Raw genomic sequence first — 17224 nt, forward strand, 5'->3', positions numbered from 1 at the left:
TTTCTATTTCTAGCTTTTCTTTGAGCATTTTCCTTTTTGCATGCATCCCAGCATGTACTTCTGCCGGTTTTGTGCCCTTTACACTTGAATTATCCAGTGTGAAAGATACATAAAGACACATTTTTACATTGCACTATAACAAACCAATTTAAATATTGAAAGGTATTTTATGAATTTTGATACTGCAATTGTATATCCATTGAACTCAATAAAAAAAAATTTAAGTGGATTTCTTGTGTTAGTTGTAATTTTTTGGGGTGGCATTTTCCCCCTCCTGATGATAAAGAACCTATAGGCACTAAAATCTCTCATGGAAAATAATTATTGGAATCTAATTATTTTCTGCCTATTATAATTTCTCACGTTATTTAAGTAAGCAGAATGTCAAAGGCAAACAAGGTGAACATTTTTGTTTCAAACTGTTTGTGTTTTAGTTAGTTTTCCCTAGGATTTTAATCAGAAATGACATAAAGGGCAACGTTTCTACTTTTGCATTGAAAGGATGGAGAAAATATAACTTTTTTTCAGGTACCCGAGGCACCAAGGTGTCTTACTGATGTCTTTGTTCTCTTCATAGAAGAAGGATATGTAAAAATGTTTCTTCGTGGACGCCCTGTTACCATGTACATGCCCAAAGATCAAGTGGATTCTTACAATTTGGAAGCAAAAGTAGAACTGCCAACCAAGAGACTGAAGCTGGAATGGGTGTATCCTTTATTCATTAAGTCTGACCTGAAGTCATCAGTTGATGAGTGCGTTTATTGAAATTAAGTTGTAGAAACCCATAAAACTAAACCATGACGGCAAAAAGTTTTTAAACCCAAAGAAAGAAAGAGGGACTCCCTGGAAGGAAGGACTGGCATTCCACCTCAACCAAGCAGGGCTTTGGCCAACCTTGGGAATCTTAACTTCAAGTTAACAGTGACTAGGGACTTTCCTGGTAGTCCAGGGGTTAAGACTTTGCCTTCCAATGCAGGGGGTATGGGTTCAATCTGTGATTGAGGAACTAAGATCCCACGTGCCACAGGGTGGGATCAACTATGCTACTGCTAAGTCGCTTCAGTCGTGTCCGACTCTGTACGACCCCATAGACGGTAGCCCACCAGGCTCCACCGTCCCTGGGATTCTCCAGGCAAGAACACTATCAACTATACATCAATTTAAAAAGGCAAAAAAAAAACCAAACAAACCTTAAGAAACAGTGACTAATTGAACATGAGTATGGACTCAGTACTAAATGAAAGGAATACAATACAATGTATGGCTTCAGTTAAACGGACATGTAGCATCAACATAATACCACTGGGAAAAAGGAAAACGCTCTCACAAAATCCGGGCCACAGAAACCTGAGTCAGCCACATGACTAGCATTCTTGAAATAAAGCTGCTAGAATCTTCATAATATGAGGCTTGGGAAAATGAATGAAGTACCAAGGAGGGAATAAAAGGACAGAAATCAAGAAATCGAGCCTGTGAAAGAGGGTGAAGTGTTGTGTTTTGTTTTTTTGTTTTTTTATTTTACTATTTTGTTTTACTTTAGAAACCCACAGAGGCCACCATCCAGTCCATGAAGACTTTAAGACAAAGAACAAAAATCCTTTCTTCACCCTCAAACAGCTATTTATTGAATACCAGTTTAATGCCAAACCCTCACAACAAATGACATGAAGTTGGTTTAAACTGAAGCTATTGTTATTTCAGTTAGAAGAATTACTGTTCGAAGTTATAAAGTCATATTCCTTGGAAATTTCTTGCAATTATTTCTGTACCTAAATTTCTCAAAACAATTTTTTTTTTTGGATTCAGGTGCCGCCAAGTGTTCACCTGCACCCATTTTGCTGTCTGTATTGACACGTGAAAAGGGACCCCATTCTTCTTTAGGTCACTGATTGTTTGAACTGGTTAAATCAAATCTGAAACACATTATTCAAGACAGAGTTGTTCAACCTGCTCCCAACTCATGTTTTAAAAGGTGGGAACCAGTGGGATTTGCAGCAGATAAATGGTGGGTTTTCACGTCCAAGTTCAAGTGGTGTTTCGCTCGGAAATAGTTTTCAAGCGTTGGAAGCATATATGCTAAAGTCTTAACAGGTTATTGGCCCTGAGAAGCTGTGGATGGTTAGAACAAGGAGGACCTAAATTTGTTACCTTTTATCGATTGATATATATAGATACATGAGCTTCCCTGGTGGGTCAGATGGTAAAGAATCTGCCGGCAATGCAGAAGGCCTGGGTTCCATCCCTGAGTCAGGAAGATCCCCTGGAGAAGGGAATGGCAACTCACTCCAATATTCTTTGCCAGAGAATTTTATGGACAGAGGAGCCTGGCAGGCTGCAGTCCATGGGGTCGCAGTCAGACACAAGTGAGCGACTAATACTTTCACTTTCCACGGCAGTGAGAGCCCAGAGAGCTAACCACTAGACAACCAGGTAACTTCATATATACATGTATACTGTTCACACCTTTTACAGGTATTTTTTATAATGTAAAAAAAAAATGTTTTAAGTGAAATACATAGCTGCCAGTTTACAATAAGCAGTAAACTCAGAATTGGTTTATAACTGAGACATGAAAATCATTTACCAGTATCTGCAAATTTTCTTTTTAAATACTTTAAAATATAAGGAATGTCAAAACTCAACTTTTTTTCCTCTTAGAATAGGATTTATAACCTCATACTGCTTAATACTTGAAACAATATAGCCACTTAACATAGTCAGAGGGTTTTCTAGGTGGTGCTTATGGTAAAGACCATCCCCATGGAAAAGAAATGCAAAAAAGCAAAATGGCTGTCTGAGGAGGCCTTACAGATAGCTGTGAAAAGAAGAGAAGCAAAAAGGAAAGATGTAAGCATCTGAATGCAGAGTTCCAAAGAATAGCAAGGAGAGATAAGAAAGCCTTCCTCAGCAATCAATGCAAAGAAACAGAGGAAAACAACAGAAAATTAGATACCAAGGGAACATTTCATGCAAATATGGGCTCAATAAAGGACTGAAATGGTAATGACCTAACAGAAGCAGAAGATATTAAGAAGAGGTGGCAAGAATACACAGAAGAACGGTACAAAAAAGATCTTCACGACCCAGATAATCACTATGGTGTGATCACTCATCTGGAGCCAAACATCCTGGAATGTGAAGTCAAGTGGGCCTTAGAAAGCATCACTACGAACAAAGCTAGTGGAGGTGATGGAATTCCAGTTGAGCTATTTTGAATCCTAAAAGATGATGCTGTGAAAGTGCTGCACTCAATATGCCAGCAAATTTGTAAAACTCAGCAGTGGCCACAGGACTGGAAAAGGTCTGTTTTCATTCCAATCCCAAAGAAAGGCAATGCCAAAGAATGCTCAAACTACCACACAATTGCACTCATCTCACACGCTAGTAAAGTAATGCTCAAAATTCTCCAGGCCAGGCTTCAGCAATACGTGAACTGTGAAATTCCAGATGTTCAAGCTGGTTTTAGAAAAGGCAGAGGAACCAGAGATAAAATTGCCAACATCCACTGGATCATGGAAAAAGCAAGAGAGTTCCAGAAAAACATCTATTTCTGCTTTATTGACTGTGCCAAAGCCTTTGACTGTGTGGATCACAATAAACTATGGAAAATTCTGAAAGAGATGGGAATACCAGACCACCTGACCTGCCTCTTGAGAAATCTGTATGCAGGTCAGGAAGCAACAGTTAGAACCGGACATGGAACAACAGACTGGTTCCAAATAGGAAAAGGAGTACATCAAGGCTGTATATTGTCATCCTGCTTATTTAACTTATATGCAGAGTACATCAGGAGAAACGCTGGACTGGAAGAAACACAAGCTGGAATCAAGATTGCCTAGAGAAATATCAATAACCTCAGATATGCAGATAATACCACCTTTATGGCAGAAAGTGAAGAGGAACTAAAAGCCTCTTGATGAAAGTGAAAGTGGAGCGTGAAAAAGTTGGCTTAAAGCTCAACATTCAGAAAACGAAGATCATGGCATCTGGTCCCATCACTTCATGGCAAATAGATGGGGAAACAGTGGAAACAGTGTCAGACTTTATTTTTTGGGGCTCCAAAATCACTGCAGATGGTGACTGAAGCCATGAAATTAAAAGACACTTACTCCTTGGAAGAAAAGTTATGACCAACCTAGATAGCATATTCAAAAGCAGAGACATTACTTTGCCAACAAAGGTCTGTCTAGCCAAGGCTACAGTTTTTCCAGTGGTCATGTATGGATGTGAGAGTTGGACTGTGAAGAAAGCTGAGCGCCGAAGAATTGATGGTTTTGAACTGTGGTGTTGGAGAAGACTCTTGAGAGTCCCTTGGACTGCAAGGAGATCCAACCAGTCTATCCTAAAGGAGATCAGTCCTGGATATTCATTGGAAGGACTGATGCTGAAGCTGAAACTCTAATACTTTGGCCACCTCATGCAAAGAGTTGACTCATTGGAAAAGACCTTGATGCTGGGAGGGATTGGGGGCAGGAGGAGGAGGGGACAACAGAGGATGAGATGGCTGGATGGCATCACCAACTCGATGCACATGAGTTTGGGTGAGCTCCTGCTGGTCTCAAGGAGTCGAACAGAACTGAGTGACTGAACTGAACTGAACTGAGTGCTAAAGAATCCACCTGCCAATGCAGGAGACGCCAGAGACTTGGGTTTGATCTCTGGGTCAGGATGATCCACTGGAGTAGGAAATGGCAACCCTCTCCAGTATTGTTGCCTGGAAAATCCCACAGGCAGAGGAGCCTGGTGGGCTGCAGTCCACATGGTTGCAAAGAGTCGGACACAACTGGGAATGCCTGCACGCACACGACACCGTCAGATATGTTTCGTTTTCCAAACAAGCTACAGAAGCCACTGACCATAAGAGGATTCAAGTAATCTCCCAGCCATGATTCTAGAACCAGGCTGAGCCTCTCTCCTTCGCCCCAGCGTGACGGCAGTTTCAGGTCCCCTGTAGCAGGTGTGTGCCTCAGGATGACGATAACGTGGAGAGTTCAAAGGTGACAAGACTCAGTGGCCCTGTTCTTCCTTTAAATTCCAGTTCCAGAAGCAAGCCCTTGGCTTTAAAAGTTAGATTCAAGACGGCAAGTGGACGCATTCTAGACTGTGGTCATGGTCCAGCAGGTCTCAGCAAGTGGTGGGGTGACTAGAATAAATGGTACGCAAGAGAGGCAGAAGAAAGGAAAGAGAAAAACATGAGCAGAGTAGCCCAGCATTCTTGGGGAATTAGTGTCTAGTCACCCTTCAGGTGTCTTTGATTCTACAGTCAGGATAGTACCTCTAACAGAATGTTATGGTCACTGGCCTTTCAGGAGACCAGCTTGGGAAAGATTTAAACCCCGCCTAGGTGTGAGGAAAACGCATCCATGTAAGATTTCAGCAGCTCAGCAAAGCAGTGTAGGCCCTGGCCACGGATTTCCTGGATCCGTGACTGATAACGCCAGATTGAGGAGTTCACTTCCTAGTTATTACACAAGTGTCTGATCCACTTCCTGTTAGCAGGAGAACAGCAAATCACCATGTTTCATCCAGCTGAGTCGAACCCAGGTCCCCCGCATCACAGGCGGATTCTTTACCAGCTGAGCCACCAGGGAAGCCCAAGAATACTGGAGTAGGTTGCTTATCCCTTCTCCAGCGGATCTTCCCGACCCAGGAATCAAACTGGGGTCTCCCTCATTGCAGGCAAATTCTTTACCAGCTGAGCTACCAGGTCATATTATAATACATACTTTCAAAAAACCCACACCTTTGTATTGTTAAAAAAAATATCAGCAATTACCACTACATCAATTACCATTTGCAACTTTATTGCCTGCCTATTGAGGGGGTCCAATGTATTGAATATTTGGCACGGATTATTTCAAATTTAGTCTTCTTTAAATTAGTGAAATTGATGGTAACAGTCACATAGAAATGCAGTCCCTGTGCCAGCTGAAGAAAGCTGATGTTTTGTTAGCTCCTAAAAGAAGGCAAGTTTTATCTTGACGTACACGAAGCTACGGGTACAGGGGTCGAGACTGCCGTAATAACCTGTACTTGCTCCCGACGGGCGAGACTGTCTATTTCATCGCGTCGGTGGTTGTGCTGTACAACGTGGAGGAGCAGCTTCAGAGGCATTACGCGGGCCATAATGACGACGTGAAGTGGTGAGTCCTCCAAACCGATGCCTGTGCCTTGCGAAGGGTATCGGCAGAAAGGGTTCCATGATGGATAGAACCACAGAGAAGCAGAGAGAGCTGAGAAAGCGGGGTCTTTGAGAACAGCTCTTGTTTGTGCTCTGGCCTGTCTTCTGGCTCCCTGGTGCCCTAAGACCCATTCTTTGGTTTTCTATTCTCGTGACACATTGTCTTAAACAGCCGTGTTACGTAAACAAATAGCTCCCCTATCTGGAGGTCTTCTCGTGGTAATGGCTTCTAATCCGGGTGTACAGTGTTTAATAAAAAAAAATGTTTTGCCTCTTGTTTCTGGCTGGGTCTGCTATTCCTATAATTCATTTATACCTTTGGTAATGATTTTATATCTTGGAAAGATGGGTGGATGAGTAGATGGGTTTATGTTATTTCTATTTGTCCCAAGTCCCTGATCAGTTATAAAAATCCTGTTGAAAAAAAGGTGATGTCTTTGCTGTTTGATGGACTCAAAATGACTTCTTAATAATGACCGTACACTAATTAAGCAATTCTGAGATCGAAGTGGTATTTCCCAATCACGATGCTTTTCCCTTGAGTTTGGTAATTCCCCATAGATAAAGAAATGAAATATGTACCAATTGTCTAAGGTCTTTGGAAGCTCAGAGAATTTATCAAGAGTGTGTAAGAAGTTGGACACTGTATATTTCTCACATTTAAATTTTTGACCAGAGTATATTTGAGCAAGGGAAAAGTGAAGCTTACCTTTAAAAGAGTAGATGTTTTGTGTTTTCTTTGAGTTTTTTTTTTTCGCAGTCTGAATGTTTAATCAATATAGACACATTATTAATATAGGTAAATGAAACTATGAAAACTTGAGTTGGGACTTACCTAAGAACAGATGTTTTATGAAGATCTCTTTTTAGCCTTGCAGTTCACCCCGATAGGGTCACAATAGCCACAGGACAAGTTGCAGGCACGTCCAAGGATGGAAAAGTGAGTGATCTTTTCATTTTTGTAATGAACTGGTAACACAAAATGATTGTTTTGAAAATATTTTGCTGATGAATACGCCTGCTTAGATATAATGTCTGTGATTGTGCATGCTCGGTTGCTTCAGTCGTGTCCAACTCTGCAACCCCACGGACTGTAGCCCACCAGGATCCTCTGTGGGATTCTCCAGGCAGGAATACTGGAGTGGGTGGCCATTCCCTCCTCCAGGAGATCTTCCCCACCCAGAGATCGAACCCGTGTCTCCTACATCTCCTGCATTGCCAGGTGGGCTCTTTACCACTAGCACCACCACCTGGGAAGCTCAAATTTGAATTGAATCCCTCAATTTGCATTTTTATTGCAAATGAAAATTATTACACTGACCTTAAAATAAAAAAACCCTTGAGCTCATGTTCAGTTCAGCTAATTTTTAAATAGCATTGGTCTTGCCTAAGTAGTCATTAATTCTTCCGATACTTATTTACTCACGTGATAAACATTAACATGTTAAGTTAGAATCCTGAAAAATTATCATTTGACTGTGGGGCATTTTGCCTCTTCAGTGAATGAGTCCCTTGTTATCATGACTTTAATACATGGAGTTTGTGTCTATATGTCATCCACAAGGGCTGCTGGAAGGATTTTTGCAAAATTTTATGAGCAAAGACTTCAGTTTTTGTTTTAAGGAATCAGAGAAGGAGCTAGTATAATTTGGCAAATACAGCAATTCAAAACTGGCTTCCACTTATTTACCGCAATCTGTGGTCATTGTTATGTTTTATCCAAAACATCTAGTAACTTTTCTGATGTCTGTTTTTGTATAGTCTATCAATGCACAATGTATAATCTGAAACTAATTACATTAAGTATTTCCATTTTTATCATGAGTGCTACCATTTTCCAGGAAGTATTTTAATAACATCAAAATTTAAATATTTATGGTATTTTCCATTAAAATCCTACACTTGAAAGGAGGTAACAGGAACAATGGAAATCAGGCTGCTATTCTGTAAGCACACAGGGAAGAGTCGTCGTCTTTTTTTTTTTTTAATGTTAAATGTTCCTCCCTCTAGTGGATGAACTGTGTATTTCAGTTTCTGGCCTTGAAATGCAATCAGAACCTTCAGTTCAGTTCAGTTCAGTTCAGTCGCTCAGTCGTGTCCGACTCTTTGTGACCCCATGAACCGCAGCACGCCAGGCCTCCTTGTCCATCACCAACTCCCGGAGTTCACTCAGACTCGCGTCCATCGAGTCAATGATGCCATCCAGCCATCTCATCCCCTGTCGTCCCCTTCTTCTCCTGCCCCCAATCCCTCCCAGCATCAGAGTCTTTCCCAATGAGTCAACTCTTCGCATGAGATGGCCAAAGTACTGGAGTTTCAGCTTTAGCATCATTCCTTCCAAAGAAATCCCAGGGTTGATCTCCTTCAGAATGGACTGGTTGGATCTCCTTGCAGTCCAAGGGACTCTCAGGAGTCTTCTCCAACACCACAGTTCAAAAGCATCAATTCTTCGGCGCTCAGCCTTCTTCACAGTCCAACTCTCACATCCATACATGACTACTGGAAAAACCATAGCCTTGACTAGATGGAACCTTAGAGCCCTCTGAATAGCTGAGCTATTCCTTTCCATTTACAAGTGAAGTCCAGAGAGGCCAAGTGACTGTCTGCGAACATCCAGCTGCTTAGAGACAAATCCAGACTAGAACCCAGTTCCGCTGCCCGTTGTACAAAGCTAGTCCTTTTCTTGATAAATCTGCTGGTGATTCTGTGATGCTTTCTTCTATTAAGGAAGAGGAAAATTAGCATAGCTGAGAAAGTTTTGAACTAATCATAACCATTCTAAGTTTGTATTTGTGTATTATCAATTTCCTGTGGGGCCCAAGAATGTGAAGTTCTTAATACCACTGGTGGTAGTCATCATGATGAATTTAAACATGCTTACCCCTTAGTGGCAATACAGACTTTAAAAGAATAACCCTTACATGAGACTCCATTTTCTTTGTCATTTTTCAGTTTTAAAATTCAGATGCTTTAGATATACAAATGGGAATATCAGTTCCTGTGGGACAGTTATCAAGAATCGACTGTTGGAAGTTTGAAACTTGGTATTAGTTGCTCATTTGTGTCTGACTCTGTGGCCCCATGGACTGTAGCCTGCCAGCCTCCTCTGTCCATGGAATTCTCCAGGCAAGAATACTGGAGTGGGTTGCCATTCCCTTCTCCAGGGGATCTTCCCCACCCAAGTATCCAACCTGGGTCTCCTGCATTGCAGGCAGATTCTTTACCATCTGAGCCACCAGAGAAGCCCCTAAAACTTGGTAGACCTCCCCTACAGCTAAATTGGCCACAGGAGCCATGACCTCCTGAAGATATTCAGTTCAGTTCAGTTCAGTCGCTCAGTCATGTCCGACTGTTTGTGACCCCATGAACCTCAGCATGCCAGGCCTCCCTGTCCATCACCAACTCCCGGAGCTTACCCAAACTCATGTCCATTGAGTCGGTGATACCATCTAACCATCTCATCCTCTGTCATCCCCTTCTCCTCCTGCCCTCAATCTTTCCCAACATCAGGGTCTTTTCAAATGAGTCAGCTCTTCGCATCAGGTAGCCAAAATATTGGAGTTTCAGCTTCAACATTGGTCCTTCCGATGAACACCCAGGACTGATTTTCCTTTAGGATGGACTGGTTGGATCTCTTTGCAGTCCAAGGGACTCTCAAGAGTCTTCTCCAACACCACAGTTCAAAAGCATCAATTATTTGGCACTCAGCTTTCTTTATAGTCCAACTCTTACATCCATACATGACTACTGGAAAAACTATAGTCTTGACTAGACAGACCTTTGTTGACAAAGTAAAGTCTGCTTTTGAACATGCTATCTAGGTTGGTCATAACTTTCCTTCCAAGGAGTAAGCGTCTTTTAATTTCATGGCTGCAATCACCATCTGCAGTGATTTTGGAGCCCAGAAAAATAAAGTCAGCCACTGTTTTCACTGTTTCCCCATCTATTTCCCATGAAGTGATGGGACCAGATGCCATGATCTTCGTTTTCTGAATGTTGAGCTTTAAGCCAACTTTTTCACTCTCCTGTTTCACTTTCATCAAGAGGCTCTTTAGTTCTTCACGTTCTGCCATAAGGGTGGTATCATCTGCATATTTGAGGTTATGGATATTTCTCCTGGCAATCTTGATTCCAGTTTGTGCTTCATCCAGCCCAGCATTTCTCATGGTTTACTCTGCATAGAAGTTAAATAAGCAGGGTGACAATATACAGCCCCGACGTACTCCTGTCCCTATTTTGGAACCGGTGTGTTGTTCCATGTCCAGTTCTAACTGTTGCTTCCTGACCTGCATATAGACTTCTCAAGAGGCAGGTCAGGTGGTCTGGTATTCCCATCTCTTTCAGAATTTTCCAGTTTATTGTGAGATATTGGGAACATTTTATGTATTGTGAAAACACAGAGTCTTAGGTGCATTTAAAAAAAAACACTTTTGGGACTTCCTTGGTGGCCCCATGGTTAAGACTGTACCTCCAATGCAGGGAGCATGGGTTCAGTCCCTGGTCAGGGAACTAAGATCCCACAGGCCGTGTGGTATAGCCAAAAAAAAAAAAAATTACTCTAATAATTTGCATGTAAATGTCAAACTGATTTGAAATAAAGCCTTACAAAATAAAAGGATAAAACAGAGACCTGGGGGGAAATAGCATTAAAAAAAAGACTTTTGGCAAAGTAGAAGTAGCGTCAATACAAAGGTAAATTTGTAGACCCAGCACGACGAGTGACCCAGCATTTTCTTCCGAAGCAGCAGTTACCCCCACATGTGCGCATCTGGGATTCCGTGACGTTGAATACGCTGCATGTCATCGGAATCGGGTTTTTCGACCGGGCCGTCACCTGTATCGCATTCTCAAAATCTGTAAGTGTGAACCCCGTGGGTCTTGCAGCTTTGTCCCCACAGGGGGCAGAGACTCAGCTCAAGGTTGAAGAGGAAGAGGTTAACACGCCCATACCTTCCCAGGTGTGTGTCCAGATCTGAACTCTGAAACCTCCCGCTTGCCAGGCCCCCTCAGTCAGAGGGAGCACATGCTTGGTCCCACACGCTCCCAGTCAGACGTTTCCATGGTGATGAGAAGAGGCCCTGCGACTGCACTGTCTCAGGCTCACAGAGCAGTCTTGCTTCCCCTGGCCTTGAATTTCCCCTGCCTGTCTGTGCCATCCCCACCCAGTGCCTGGCCATAAGCAGGGGATGGAGGGGCCTCATGGTCCCCAGGCTTCCCCAGGATGAACCGCCCTTTGAAGCACTAGTTCAGCCAGTCAGAAACACGTACGTGTTCACATCAGTTTGCCTTGTGCCTCACCCCCAGCACCTGTGCCCTTACACAACCTTGTGATAACCAGCCCCGTGCCCTGTGCCCCGGAGCTGCAGACACTTGTCTCCTCCAGTGCAAGAGCTCTGCAGCCCCTGGGAGGCTAGGTCTAACGGAAGCGATATTGAAGTCCCCCCAGACTGCTCCCTCCTGCTCCTGTGCCTGTTAACCCCCACATTCCCCTGTCCCCACCATCTGTCTGCCCAAGTCCTAAGCATGTCTCAACAGTGATGGGTAAATACACTTTAATAAAGATGTAGCAGACTCGTGATTAAAAATAAAATTACGTTCCTTTTTAACCACGCTCAGTCTGGTTTATTCTCAAGTGTAGTCTTACTGTGAATACCTCCTTTTTTCCTAGAATGGAGGCAGCAACCTCTGTGCGGTGGACGACTCCAACGACCACGTGCTGTCTGTGTGGGACTGGCAGAAGGAAGAGAGGCTGGCAGACGTCAAGGTCTGTGAGCACGCCTGCTGCGGGGCCACCGCGTCCGTTTCCCGCGTGGAAATGTCTCCCCTGAGCCGTGGGCTCTGTCGCCGCCGCAGCCCCCTGCAGGACCCCTTCTCTAGAAGCCCTTGGGCCCCGCCCCTTACCCCTTATTCCCGAGGCCTGGTGGGCTTCCTGCTTCTCTTCACAGCGTCTGTAAGGATTTCGCGTCCACCACCCTTTACAGCCACCACCCTTTTAATTCGCTCCATCACTCCGGTGGTCACTTTCTCCCTCACTTACTTGCTCTGTTCTTTCCATCATCCACAAATACTGAGGTCCCCTTTCATGCACGTGTTAAGGAAGTACTGGCGGGGTGGTGACAAGTGAGATGTGCCCGCTGCCCAGGCGGAGGGCCAGTCACAGATCCGGGGATCAGGGAAGCTTGTCCAGAGCTGAGTGGACTCAGGAAGAGGGAGCGAGATCTTGGTCCTCCCAGAGGGGCTTTTCCTGCAGAGGGGCCCATTGAACTTCCCAACATGTCAGTGAAGTTTCCTTAAACTCTCTCATGCTTTCCTCCTGTTAAAACCATGATTGGGTCTATTTTTATAGAAATGACTTCAGATTTCTCACCCTGGCATCCGTTAGCCTTAGAACACCTTACTGACCTAACCATAGGACTACCATTGGGTCGCCTGAGCTACCTGACATTACGAGCTCCAGTGGATTACCTGGCTTACATAGCTCTCTCTCTTGTGTGTGTGGGATGCAGACGGTATTCTAGCAAGGCATGAGCTTACCTGTTTTTATGCTATGGCTGTGCCTTCTATGTTTTGCTCAAGTATTTCTGTTCTTGCTGTGTCTTTAGGTTGGAAGTGATCAGAGCAAGTTACAGTCTAGGTTTAGGAATGTGTAACTGAATTATCAAGGAGAAGGAGCAGTCAGGGTCAGATTCATGGGAACAGGGTGCAAGTCATGAAAACCGATAGCAGGATGAAGGTGGTAAAGTGATAGCCAAAGAACCAGCTCCCCTTCTGGACGCCAGGCTCAGTCACCAAGCCACCAGCAGAGTCCTGGGGATCAGAACCAGGCAAACGGCAATCAAAGCGGGCCCGGAGTGGGGGAGCTGAATGTGACCCAGGTGCCGGGGCCCTTCCCATCACTCGATGAGGATGAGACTTGCACTTCTTAAGTCCCAGCCTCTCCTTCAGCCAGAGCACGGCTGTGTGCCCGCTCCATGCCAGGTCCTGAGAGTCCCCGTGCAGAAGGAGACTCTGTGGTCCTGTCCGCAGGGCTCAGTGGGGGAAAGAGACAGGGAGGGGTGTCTAGAGAAGATGAATTCAGGGGGGAAAGTATCAAGAGGCCTGGTGCTCACCCCTGATGAGTCACTTATTTGTGGTTCAGATTTTATTTATTTCCTTACGTGTCTCAAGAGATCTGAGACATCTGATTCTCCTGTTTTGTGCAAAGTGTTCGAATGAAGCTGTATTTGCCGCGGATTTCCACCCCACCGACACCAATATAATCGTAACCTGTGGAAAGTCCCACCTCTACTTCTGGACGCTAGAAGGAAGCTCCCTTATTAAGAAGCAAGGATTATTTGAGGTAAGGTGAAATTGCATCTCATTTTATTTTTCACCAGTGGTGCTTGTGATCCCCTGGCATTTAAGGAAGCTCTGAGGCGTCACAGCCTTAGAATTTAATTGGCCAAAGTGGGGGTGTCATGATAAAGACTATTCCTGGAGATCCCTGATAGAGTTGGGGAGCCCCTCATGGATAACATTGGTGATGCTGATAAGGAAGGACCAGTACAGGGAGAAGAGCCAGGAAAAACTGCCCGAGGGCTACGGCCCTCACTGTGGTCTGCTGATTGTAAAGAGCAATGAAGAAGCTGACCAGGAGACTGCAGTGCAAGTCTGCCGAGGGTGATGGGCAACCTTGGTGCTGTTTAGCCCAGCATCTGAGGCCTCATGAGAGCACCGACATGGCACCTGATGCCCTACGGGCCCAGAGGCTGAGTTGGAGGACTGCTTTATCCCGGGGCCGGACTGTAATCATGGCAACACAGCCCCTTAGCCACTCCAGCAGCCTCCCCTGCTCTAACTGCCTGCAGCCGTGTAAGTACCAGATATTTTAGACCAGATAATCTCAGGGCGTAACTTACATCATGGTGGATGAGAAGGAAGGGCACGCAGTGTGGTGACGACAGCTGACACCATCCAGCTTGGGGTGCCTGTGAGTCTCGATGTTATTAAAACAAACAGAAGGGTGTCTTGATTTTACATATATATATATATATATATATATTCTTTTTTAAACATCCTGCAGAAGCAAGAAAAGCCAAAGTTCGTCCTCTGTGTGACTTTTTCTGAGAACGGTGACACCATCACTGGAGATTCAAGTGGCAACATCCTGGTATGGGGAAAAGGTAACAAGCAATGCCCCTCAAGCAGACTCTTGTGGGTAATGTTCTAAGAAGCCAAATCCCATAAGCATTGTCCGTTAATATCATTTCCAAGTTTACTATTTGATTCCAAGGTACATAGGTACCTACATACGTGTGTGTGTGTAACTTGGAATCAAAAAAACTAGGACAGAGAAAAGTGAGACTAGTAAGCTGCTGGCTTCTGTTGTTTTAAAAGGTTCTTTAAGCCCAAGACGTTGTAATGGAATTAATCACTTTATGGGGAGCTCTGATAACAGCTCGTAATGATGAAATCATCGAAGACTATTTAGCTCTACAGCGTTTAACTCCTCTGGTCCAGATGGCGCTTGGCAGACGTTGACTGAGTGTTGATTGTGATTCCAAAGCCGTGTGCCGGGCACTGGGCATACAGATGAGTCAGGTGGGCATCAGTGGGCAAACAGTGTGATAGGAAGGACTCCTTACTCAAAAACACGTTGAGTCGTTATGAGTGTTACCACATGCCAGGAAAATAGAGCAAATGCACCATCTCTGTACTCCAGGGTCTCAGTGTTTGGGTTGTGGGGTGAAGGCAGGAGCAGAGCACCCGGGGTAATGTCGGGTTAACACGGTGACCTTGGTAGTACCACTGCTACTCTGAACGCCACGGGCTCTGTACACACACGGGTTCATTGCACCCTGAAAGCGGTGCCGTGGAAAAGCAGCAGCCCCATGACACAAAGGAGGAAACTGAGGCAGAGCAATCAGGCCACTTGTCCAGGGACACCCAGCACACTATATGCTTCATCTTGGCACGTTTTCCTTTATTATTTCTTAATTTATTTTAATGAAGTATGGTTGGTTTACAATGCTGTTAAGTTCTGCTATATAGCAAGGAGATTCAGTTGTACATATGTATGTGTATATATATATATGTCCTCTTTTTATTATTTTTCTGGCCGTGCTGAGTCTTCATTCTCTAGCTGGGGCGAGCGGGAGCTACTGTTCCTGTGCTGCGGTCGCTTCTTTTGTTGCGGAGCACAGGGTCTAGGCACCCGGGCTTCAGTGGTTGTGGGTGCACAGGCTTCGTTGCTCTGAGGCACGTGGGATCTTCCAGGACCAGGGATCAAACCCGTGTCCCCTGCATTGACAGGCGAATTCTTTATCGAATTCTTTACCACTGAGCCACCAGGGAAGCCCTGTGTATTCTTTTTCATATTCTTTTCCATCATGGTTTGTCAGCGGATATCGAATACAGTTCCCTGCCCCTCTACAGTAGAACTGTATCCATCCAATATGTGATCGTTTTCATCTGCTGACTCCAGGCTCCCAGTTCATCCTCCCCTCCACCTCGCCCTGAGTTCTTTGATTAGAAAGTAACCCAGTCATATCTGTCTGTGTTAGCCGCTTAGTCGTGTCCAACTCTTTGCAGCCCCGTGGACTGTAGCCCACCAGGCTCCTCTGTCCGTGGAATTCTCCAGGCAGGAACACTGGAGTGGGTAGCCATTCCTCTCTCCACGTTTGTCTCATGTTTGTCTAGTGCTCTGAGAACATGTAGAAATTGAATCCCTTATAGAGTCACACTGCATTGATGTTCTAACTGATAATATCTCATTTTAAAACAAAAAAATGAGATGGGCAGAGGTGAACCCTTGGACAACTAAGTGTGGTTTTCTCGTTGTGTTTAGGTACAAATCGAATAAGCTACGCGGTTCAAGGGGCCCACGAGGGCGGTATTTTCGCACTTTGTATGTTAAGGGACGGCACGCTTGTGTCAGGAGGAGGGAAGGACCGCAAGCTCATTTCTTGGGATGGAAATTACCAGAAGCTTCATAAAACCGAGGTGAGACAGCACGTCACACGGCCGACACTCGTTTTAAACCTTAAACTGTGATGTCAACCAGTTTCCTTATGAGTTCGAAATCTTTTGCTTACCATTTTGAAAACTGTTCTGATAAAATTTTACTAAATGGGGTAACATCTTATATAAAATCATGAAGGCAGTTTACTAAAATGGAATTCGATTTATAAAATGTGAGGTGGTCACATTTCACGTCTAGAGTATTATCATAGAACCAATCTTATAAGGGAGTATTATCCACATTTTGATTAATCCTTAAAATATTTATTATCTTTTCCCTGTAATTGCCAGCATGTTGCTTTGGAGACATCATCGCTTGGAACTAATTTTCTGAGTATCTGCTTTGAACGTGACTGAACACCAACACTGTCTCTAGAGCTCTGACTTCTTTTGGCATTTTTTTCACCTCCTTATTACCTAATTAGCAACCCTGGACTCTAATAGGAGGCAGAGGCAAGAAATTCAATATTCCTTCTACACGCTGAATTTTCTTTCCCAGGCCCTGGGAAATTATGAGCAGACAGAATTCGAGGTTGGCTTCAGTCTGAAGGTTGAGGGCCTTCCCCTCTAGCACAGTGTGGTCACCTTGTAGAAGTTTATTGTTGCTTAATTGCTAAGTTGTGTCCAGCTCTTTGCAACCCCATGGACTGCAGCATGCAGGCTCCTCTGTCCTTCACGATCTCCCGGAGTTTGCTCAAATTCATGTCCACTGAGTTGATGATGCCATCCAACCATGTTATCCTCCTTCACACCCTTCTCCTCCTGCCCTCAATCTTTCCAGCATCAGAGTCTTTTCTAGTGAGTCAGCTCTTGGTATCAGGTGGCCAAAGTATTGGAGCTTCAGCATCAGTCCTTCAGTGGATATCCAGGGTTGACTTCCTCTAGGATGGACTGATTGGATCTCCTTGCAGTCCAAGGGACTCTCAAGAGTCTCCTCCAGCACCACAGTTCAAAAGCATCATTTCTTTGGCTCTCAGCCTTTCTCATGGTCCAACTCTCACATCCGCACATGACTACTGGAAAAACCATAGCTTTCTAATTCAG

The 17224-nt window shown here is 44.4% G+C and overlaps 1 protein-coding gene across 7 annotated transcripts in view; it reads left to right on the forward strand.

The window, feature by feature from the left end:
- Window positions 1–17224, forward strand: part of EML1 (echinoderm microtubule associated protein like 1) — a 194799-nt gene that overhangs the window by 161226 nt on the left and 16349 nt on the right. For 3 of the 7 annotated variants that reach the window (XM_018066342.1, XM_018066339.1, XM_018066343.1), the window contains 8 exons: window positions 578–707; window positions 5994–6143; window positions 7052–7121; window positions 10924–11037; window positions 11850–11945; window positions 13386–13520; window positions 14244–14343; window positions 16008–16162. In XM_018066342.1, the coding sequence (XP_017921831.1) occupies window positions 578–707; window positions 5994–6143; window positions 7052–7121; window positions 10924–11037; window positions 11850–11945; window positions 13386–13520; window positions 14244–14343; window positions 16008–16162 (950 nt within the window). The remainder of the gene's footprint in view (window positions 1–577; window positions 708–5993; window positions 6144–7051; window positions 7122–10923; window positions 11038–11849; window positions 11946–13385; window positions 13521–14243; window positions 14344–16007; window positions 16163–17224) is intronic. The other 4 variants (XM_018066345.1, XM_018066340.1, XM_018066344.1 and 1 more) reach the window with 2 other exon arrangements.

Source organism: Capra hircus, chromosome 21 (genome assembly GCF_001704415.2).
Source record: "Capra hircus breed San Clemente chromosome 21, ASM170441v1, whole genome shotgun sequence".
In the NCBI taxonomy this organism is placed as follows: domain Eukaryota; kingdom Metazoa; phylum Chordata; class Mammalia; order Artiodactyla; family Bovidae; genus Capra; species Capra hircus.